General features: G+C 35.4%; 1 protein-coding gene across 2 annotated transcripts; it reads left to right on the forward strand.

Moving 5' to 3' along the window:
- Window positions 1-277: 277 nt before the first annotated feature.
- Window positions 278-4,805, forward strand: LOC136235202 (butanoate--CoA ligase AAE1). Of its 2 annotated transcripts, none has more exons than XM_066024761.1 (2): window positions 278-516; window positions 3,190-4,805. In XM_066024761.1, the coding sequence occupies exons 1-2, from the start codon at window positions 319-321 to the stop codon at window positions 4,642-4,644; spliced, it is 1,653 nt and encodes a 550-aa protein (XP_065880833.1). In that variant the 5' UTR covers window positions 278-318; the 3' UTR covers window positions 4,645-4,805. The 2 variants fall into 2 exon arrangements, with proteins under 2 accessions (XP_065880833.1, XP_065880834.1); XM_066024762.1 differs by having other exon boundaries at window positions 379-516; window positions 3,156-4,805.
- Window positions 4,806-9,176: the final 4,371 nt, after the last annotated feature.

A 9,176-nucleotide genomic window follows, 5' to 3' on the forward strand; every position in this document is an offset into this window, starting at 1 on the left:
ACGTAAAATACAAAAGCTGCAACGCTCGTGAAGTGTGATAATCAGATCTTTGGCATGATACGAATGTGAGGAAATTTTTTTTACGGTTGCTTCAAGTACGGGGTAAATTTTTTTGCAATTTGGGTTATGTTTTATAATTGGACAAGTTTAAAAAGTAAGTTGTTACAATTGAAAGTTAGAGAGTGCAGTTGCAACATTTAAACAAGTTCAAGGGTTATTTGTATATTAGGCCCTATTTAATCATTCAACTTATCCTAACCAAAAGAAAAGAAAAAATCATTCAACTTATCCGACTAAACAAATCCGGTAATTCAGGAAATGGAGGGTACGGTCAAGTGCTCAGCTAACTACGTCCCTCTCACTCCAATCAGTTTCCTAGAACGATCGGCGATTGTTTACCGGGATAATATCTCCGTCGTCTACGGTGGCGTCAAATTTACTTGGGCAGAGACTCACCAGAGATGTCTCAGGCTTGCTTCTGCTCTTTCTCACCTCGGAATTTCCCGTGGGGATGTGGTAATTTACTTTTCACTCGCTCTTTTTCTAATCTTGTTTTCGTTATTATCTGAAAATCGAGAGAACTTTTTGTGTGTTTGATCAATTTTGGCTTGAATTCCCCCAAATCTGAGGTTGTCTTGATTTTGTTTTGCCCTTTTATGCATTGAAGTTGTTGCAGAGCAGGGAGGTTTTTTCAATTTCAGCTTGATTATCTTGTTAAATTTGTTGGAATTCAAGTGTCATTGGTATCAGAAATCTCACATATGCAATTCTTTGGTAGCCCTGAACTTTCAAAAGTTCTATTGAACCCTTATTTTTGTGCAATTGTTTTCAATAACCTATTAATTCTCAATAGTATTTGTTGATGTAAACGTTGTTGTCGTGTGACCAAGAGGTCACGGGTTCGAGTCTTAGGAGCGGCCTCTTACCAAATAAATTGGCAAGGTAAGGCTTGCCCCCAGTACACCCTTGGGGAGTCCCAGGACCCTCGCTCAGCGGGGACGCGTAGTGCGACCGGGCGGCTTTTTTTTTTTTTTTAGTATTTGTTGATGTAGAAAATGAGAGATACGATTGGTCAAAAGTGTTAGTCATGTGTCAAAAAGAAAATGAAAAAATAAAGTTGAAGTTTTGGAGCTATTGAATGCAAATGGATAAGAATAGGGGTTGTTGAATATAATTGGATAAAAATAGGGGTTACGTAATGTAATTGGATAAAAATAGAGGGTTATTGAATGCAATTAGATAAAAATAGAGTGTCATTTGGAACTTTGAAAGTTAAGGGAGACCGTTGAAGTTTTGGACCATGTATAACGGGCAACAAATGTATTAAGCCAAGAATATAAGATGAGCTGAGTGAGTCAATTTGTGTAGCCCAAATCCACCATCTTGGATTTAAAACGTGTTTACATGTATTAGAAATAGAAATCCACTATCCTTAGAGCCGCTTTTTACTCATATGTGAAGAGCAATATATACCAATTGTATCATGCAGATATTATCCGCTTTGCCACAGATCCAACACCTTGGACCTCACATCTTTAAAACACATTTACATGTATTAGAAATCCACCTTACTGATAGTTCTCAGTCACTCTTTTTCTATTTCCGATCCCCATCGCCATCACTTATAACTTTACATGTGGAAAGAAAAGGTTATATTATGGTGGTGACTAATGATAAGCTATGATTTAGGCCTAATACATATGTTGCCCGTGTATTTAGTTCAAAATTTCAACTGCTCCCTTGAACTTTTAAAAGTTTCAAATGACCTTGTACTTTTGTCCAATTGCATTCAATAACTCCCGTTGGACCCAAAAAATGGGAGACGCTCCACCAATGTCAAAAAAAAAGTCAAATAAACAAAAGGTTAGAAACTTTTAAAAATTCACGGGGCAGTTAAAGTCTTGGAGTTATTGAATGCAATTGGATAAGAATATGAGGTTATCGAAAGCAATTAGACAAGAGTACGGGTCATTTGGAACTTTTGAAAGTTCAAAGGGGAGTCCATGATTAATTAGCATGAAGAAATATAGCTGATCCACTTGATGAAAATTTATGATAAATAGGACATGTTTGGCACATGATAAATGCTTGCTGATTTTTCTTTCAAAATAGCTATGAGCCTATGAAGCACGGACTCTTCCCCGGGTCGCCGTGGCCGTGTCGGACTCGCCCGGGGACTCGGCGGGACACGGCGAGACTCAGCGGGGACACAACGGTGACATGGGACACGGATGGGACTCGGCAGGGACACGAACGGGACTCGGCAGTGACACGGTAGGGACTCGGCGGGACACGGTGGGGACTCGGGGGGACACGGCGGGGACTCGACTAATGGTGAAAATATGTAAAAGTTTAGGGTTTTTTTTTTAAATCTTTTAAAACCTATGGTTCAATTACAAAATTTGACAAAAAAAAAACCTAAACTACGTCTAATTCTCACCTGTGTATCGCGATTATAAACGCTTAGAGCTTCTTTTTCTTCCTTCTTCGATTTGTTTTGTGATTTAGCAAGTTTTTTTTTTATATATATTTTATATCTAATATATATAATTAATTATATAGAATTTGGCGTGTCCCGCCGGACCCGTGTCTCATATTTTCTAAAAATGCCGTTTGCCGTGTCCGCACCCGTGTCCGCACCCGAGTCGGTGCTTCATAGCTATGAGCAGTTATTTTCAATTCTAACCAAAGACTTATACATCTACTCGAGTAAAACAACAAAAATGAGCTACAAAAAGGAAAACTACACGGAGAATTAGAGCTTGTTTGTTCAACTGTTGTTGTTCATTGTTATTGGTAACCGATTTACTAATCCTAACCAAACACTTAATCCTATTTGATTTAGTTGTTGTTTACAGTTTGTTGTTGGTATCATCTATTGTTCGTTGTTTGCTGTTGTTGGTAGCTAATAGGTATTATCTGATTTTTCTTTCGAAATAGCGATTAACATTTGTTTTTAAATCCTAACTAAACACTTCTACACTTACCGTGTGGAGTAAAACAATAACAATGAGCTTCAAAAAGGAGAATCAAATGGACACTTATTTTAGTTAGAAGATTTGCTTGTTATTTGATCTTCCTTTCGCTTTTTTTTTTTAAAAAAAAAGTTGTCCAGGATGGTTATAAGTTATAACAGATTGTTTATTTTTCTGTAGATTAACTGCTAATTGCAGCTTTAAATATAAGCAGGTTGCTGCATTGGCTCCAAATATTCCGGCAATGTACGAGCTGCATTTTGGTGTTCCGATGGCCGGGGCAGTTCTTTGTACACTCAACATAAGGCATGATTCATCAATGGTGGCTGTGTTATTGAAACATTCAGAGGCGAAAATCATGTTCGTGGATCACCAGTATCTCCAAATTGTTTCGGGGGCACTCGAAATTCTATCGAAAACCGGGGCCAAAGTTCCCCATCTTGTCTTAATACAGGAGTTTGATCAGCCAGTTGCTGTCTCCATTCCTGGGAACTTGGAGTACGAGAGCCTTCTGGCGTCGGGAAAGCCTGACTTCGAGGTAAAACGACCAAACGATGAATGGGATCCTATCTCGCTTAATTACACCTCAGGCACAACTTCAAGCCCGAAAGGCGTGATTTATAGCCATAGAGGGGCGTATCTGAATTCCTTCGCAGCTATTCTTCTTAACGAGATGGGCTCAATGCCGGTATATCTATGGTGTGTTCCTATGTTTCATTGCAACGGTTGGTGCCTCACCTGGGCCGTGGCTGCTCAAGGCGGCACGAATATCTGTCTACGAAGTGTGTCAGCTGATGCAATATTCGACAGCATTGTGCGGTACAAGGTTACACACATGGGCGGTGCGCCAACAGTTTTGAATACTATAATAAATGCACCAGCTGGTGTCCGAAAGGCTCTTCCGGGGAAGGTTATAGTGATGACAGGGGGTGCCCCACCGCCATCTCAGGTACTTTTCGGGATGGAAGAACTAGGATTTAATGTGATGCATTCGTATGGATTGACAGAAACGTACGGTCCAGGGACAATCTGCACTTGGAAACCCGAATGGGATTCCCTCCCACGTGATGCACAAGCGAAGATCAAAGCTCGCCAGGGTCTGCAGCATCTTGGTATGGAGGAAGTTGATATAAAAGATCCCGTTACAATGAAGAGCGTCCCGCCAGACGCGAAAACCATGGGTGAAGTTATGTTCCGAGGCAACACTGTGATGAATGGATATTTGAAAAACACGAAAGCAACCGAAGAAGCATTCGGTGGCGGGTGGTTTAGGAGTGGGGATTTGGGGGTGAGACACTCCGACGGATACATAGAACTAAGGGACCGTTCGAAGGACATTATAATCTCCGGTGGCGAAAATATCAGCACGATTGAAGTTGAATCCGTGCTGTTTAGTCATCCAGCTGTTCTCGAGGCAGCTGTTGTAGGACGACCGGACGAGCATTGGGGAGAAACTCCATGTGCATTTGTGAAATTGAAGGAAGGACATAATGCAGCTGCGGACGAAATCATCAAGTACTGCAGAGATCGGTTGCCTCATTATATGGCGCCTCGATCTGTCGTTTTCGATGATTTGCCGAAAACTTCAACCGGTAAAGTGCAGAAGTTTGTTCTAAAGGAGAAAGTGAAGGCCATGGGAAGCCTCTCAAAAAGAACTAGCAAACTGTAAACTAATCCTCTTTGTATCTGTAAGTTGATTTATAATGTCATATTGTTCTGTAATTGGGGGATTCGGGATCGAAGAAGTTCATAAATTCCGGCTTCACTTTGTAGAAATGTACGAATTGAACTATACCGACGAATTGGTATTGTATTTTCTTCGTTGTTGCACTTGCATTTTGGAGACCTTATTACAGACATCCGGTGTTGGAAACACCTGTCCGTTGGGAAGTCCCGCGGAAGATCTCTGCATTTTGACTCTGTTTCATTGTGAGAGGTGGCAATTTCTGACACGAAAACACGATTACAGAGCCAACCCGACTGACACGACACGATTGACACGAAAATCATTTTTCTAGCATTTATAACATATAAAACCATATGGAACATAAATATGAGATAACACGATTTTGACACGAAACACGATAATTGTCAGGTGAGATCATTCTGTTAGATTTTCATAAAAGTAAAATAATCACATAATTATTTATTAAAGTTAATAACAAATCAAAATTTTAAAAGTTATAAAAGTGGTGAAAATTTTATTTTCATAGAGAAGATAAATTACATAGAAAATGAAATGTAAATAAACTAAAAAGGATAAGATGTAAAAATTCTCCAAACATTGACAGTCATGAGTAATATTATTTTTCATATTGACAGTTAAGAGTAATTTTATCTCTAACGTTAGCAAATTGGATCAATTTGAGAAATAATTCATTAAACTGTCTTCTCAATAACGAATTTTATCGTCTCCACTTCATGTGTGCGTCATTTTATCACCAATTAGTAACATATCACAAACACATGAATAGAGATGAACAAATAGAAAATTGTATTGTATTTCATACAAATTGTAAAAAAAATTCAAATATTTCGTCGAATTTAAAATATTGATATCTAATTCTATTACTAAATAATAAAAAAAATGTAATTCTTTTTTTTTCTTAGAACTAATTGATATACGTGTTTGATAATGATGTCTGAAATTGACCAAATTTACCAACATTATGGGTAAAATTGCTCTTGGCTACTTATGTTAGAGGTAAAATTATACAAATTTAGACGTTAGGATAAATTTGTTCTCAACTGTCAACGTTTTCGAAGTGTAGATTTGTCCTTAACGTTTAAAATTGTCTAAATTTAATTCTAACATTTTCAAGTCAATTTTAGCCCTATCTTATTAAAAATTTGAAAATGATTATTTGACTGTTATTTAACGGTTACATCGGACCTTCCAAAACATCAATTATATTTAAAATATTTAATGTGTTATTTAAACAAATAGTCACTCTGGATCCCAAAGGCACGCTCCCCCAACTCATATTTAACACGAAACGGAAAGATAGGATCCGAAGACCACTCAAACGTTGTCACGTGTCCAGGTACACACTTTGTTGTCTATAAATAGCCTGAGAATCAAAACTAAAGGTATGTAATCACATACAATCTTTCTCACTCAATTGCTTTCAAGTTACTTAATACTTCCTCAAGTATTCTTCCGAGTTAAGCATTAGAGAGGGTGCGCTGGACCTTCGGCCTCTTTTCTGACGATTGTTGTTGTTTCAGGTGATCGGAAATAGCCAAGTGACGGATTACAGAAAGAAAGATATCAATATATATATATATATATATATAATTATTCTATTGTTTTTAATCTTCTTGACAATTAACATAATAAGATTAAATTAGAGTTAAGCGATGGAAAGAAAGAATAAAATTTACCTAACTTAACAACTCTAAAAAGAAGGTTTAAAGTATTATTTGGCCCCTGATCTATCCAAAATTTTATCATTTGGCCCCTGACCTATTATTTGGTCACATTTGGCACCTGATCTATCTCAAATTGATGAACTTTTACTCAATTTGGATTCAAACTTAACCGAATCATTATCTCATTGATAAGTAACGATATTTTTACACTTGAACTTAATGGATTTTGGTTTAGGATTTCTTTTTTCCTTTTTTAATCTAATTAATTATTTCCACATAATGTGGAAAAAAAACTTTAAGAAATATCACGTTTCAAGTTTAAGTGTCAAAATATCGTTAGTTATCAATGAGATAACAATTCCGTTAAGTATTCATACAAATTGGGTGAAATTTCACCAAATTGGATAGGTCAAGGGCCAAATGTGACCAAATAATAGGTCAGAGCCCAAATGACACAATTTTGGATAGGTCAGGGACCAAATAATGCTTTAAGCCCTAAAAAGAATCACAATGTATATAATAAATGTTAATCGGGAAATCCGTGGGGATCCCCGTGGAGACAATATCAAGGACGGGCACAAGAACCAGGGGAAAAAATAATTTCCATCCCCATCCCGTAGGGATTCTGATCGGAGAATATCCATCAAGGCGGATCCCCATCTCGTTTATATCCCTATTTGTGCAGTTTGCAATTAAATGTCATACTATTATTTATTTATTTTTCAAAAAATATTTATAGTTTATTTAATTTGTAAAACCAGTGTCAATATTTTTACTTGCTTCAAATCGTTGTGTTTTAATTAACTCTAGAAATAATGTACAAAAATACACATAATGTTTACGGTCATGAATAATTTTACCCCTAACATCTAAAATGGTGAAATTTTACTCCTAACATTGGCAGCGAAGAGCACTTTTACCCATAATATTGACAAGTTTGGTCAATTTCAGACATTATTGTAAGACACATATTTTGTTCCTTATTCTACACCAAATGCATATCAGTTCGTTTAAAAAAAAAATCATATTTTCTGTGATTTAATAATAGAATTGGAGGTTAATATTTATTAATTCGACAAAATATTTTGAATTTTTTTTGTCCAGCTCGTAAAACAGATAGTATTTTTTTTATTTAATTTTTTAATTTTTTTTCACGTCTAATCATATTTTTATGACTTGTCACTAATGAGTGATAAGATGACCCACATGTGAAGTGTAGATGACAAGATTCATGACCCAGAAGATAGTTTGATGAATTATTTCTAAAATTAACCCAACTTGACAATTGTTAGGGGTAAAATTGTTGTTGATTGCCAGAGTAAAATTGCATCATTTTGACGTTAGTCGTAAAATTGCTTCTGACTGTAAACGTTAAGAGTCCATTTGGTACGTTGTAATGCAATGTAATCAAATGTGTAATGTAATGAAATAGAATAATGATTTCATTACCACATTTGGTTGACAAATTTGAATAAAATTTGATAAAATGAAGTTATCAATAAATATGTATGTTTATATTAGTTAAATGCAATTTTCATGGTTTTGTGTATTGCTTGTTTTTTTCGCATTTTTCCATTTTTTTTCGTGTTTCATGTTTTTTCCCATTTTTTGTTCATTTTTCGTTTTTCCCCGTTTTTCTCGTTTTCATGTTTTTCTCCATTTTCCGTTTTTCATTTTTTCTCGGTTTTTGTTTTTTCACATTTTTCTCTTTCTTTTTTATTTTTTTTAGTTTTTATGTTTTCATGTTTTTCTATATTTCTCCATTAATAATAAAAATACAAGAGTTAATTGTAATGAGGATTCAAACCTACTTTGTTTGTAACATTCGTTACATCAATTTATAAAAAAAAATTGAATGATGTATTTGTAATTCCATTACGATAAAAAATGATATACTAACCAAACATGATAATGGACATCTGTTATAATGAGCATTCCATGTAGGAAACGAGATCTAAGGTATTTTCACATGTTATCCTTCCACCCTAAATAATTCCAAACTATTGTCTGAGTTTGTAACTGAATGGCTGAGTCATCATTTTTATATATAAAAAGAAAAGTTGTGCTTAGTTGTCATATTTCCACCTTAAAGAAGCAAACAAAAGTGAGAATTGATACTATAATTTAAAGGCCTAATACACAAATAACCCCTGAATTTATCCAAATATAGCAATTATCCCCTCCAACTTTCAATTATAACAACTTACCCCTTAAACTTGTCTAATTATAAAACATAACCTCTTAAACTTGTCTAATTGTAAAATATAACCTCAAATTGCTGACATTGACTGCAATTGAAGAAACATGTGAAATACAAAAGTTGCAACGCTCGTGGAGTGTGATAATCAGATCTTTGGCATGATACGAATCCGGGAAAACGTTTTTACGGTTGCTTCAAATACGGGATAAAAAAATTCCCAATTTGGGGTTATGTTTTACAATTGGACAAGTTTAAGAGGTAAGTTGTTACAATTGAAAGTTGAGGGGGACAGTTGTAATATTTGGACAAGTTCAGGGGGTTATTTATGTATTAGGCCTAATTTAAAGGGATAAGACACCAAAATAGGCCTAAGGTTTTTAAGGAAGTACCAATTTAGGCTTAACATTCAAAATAGCACCAATATAGGCTTAACGGTTACAACATAATATCAATTTAGGCTTAAAGTTTACAATATAGCATCAATTTAGGCCTCGCGTACAAAATAACACCAATATAGACTTAACGTTTACAAAATATTACGAATTTAAGCTTCACGTTTTACAAAATATATACAATTTAAGCTAAACGTCATAATTAAATTAATCATATTATATTCTTTCCCTATTAAC

This window comes from Euphorbia lathyris, chromosome 7, assembly GCF_963576675.1.
Source record: "Euphorbia lathyris chromosome 7, ddEupLath1.1, whole genome shotgun sequence".
Classification (NCBI taxonomy): Eukaryota; Viridiplantae; Streptophyta; class Magnoliopsida; order Malpighiales; family Euphorbiaceae; genus Euphorbia; species Euphorbia lathyris.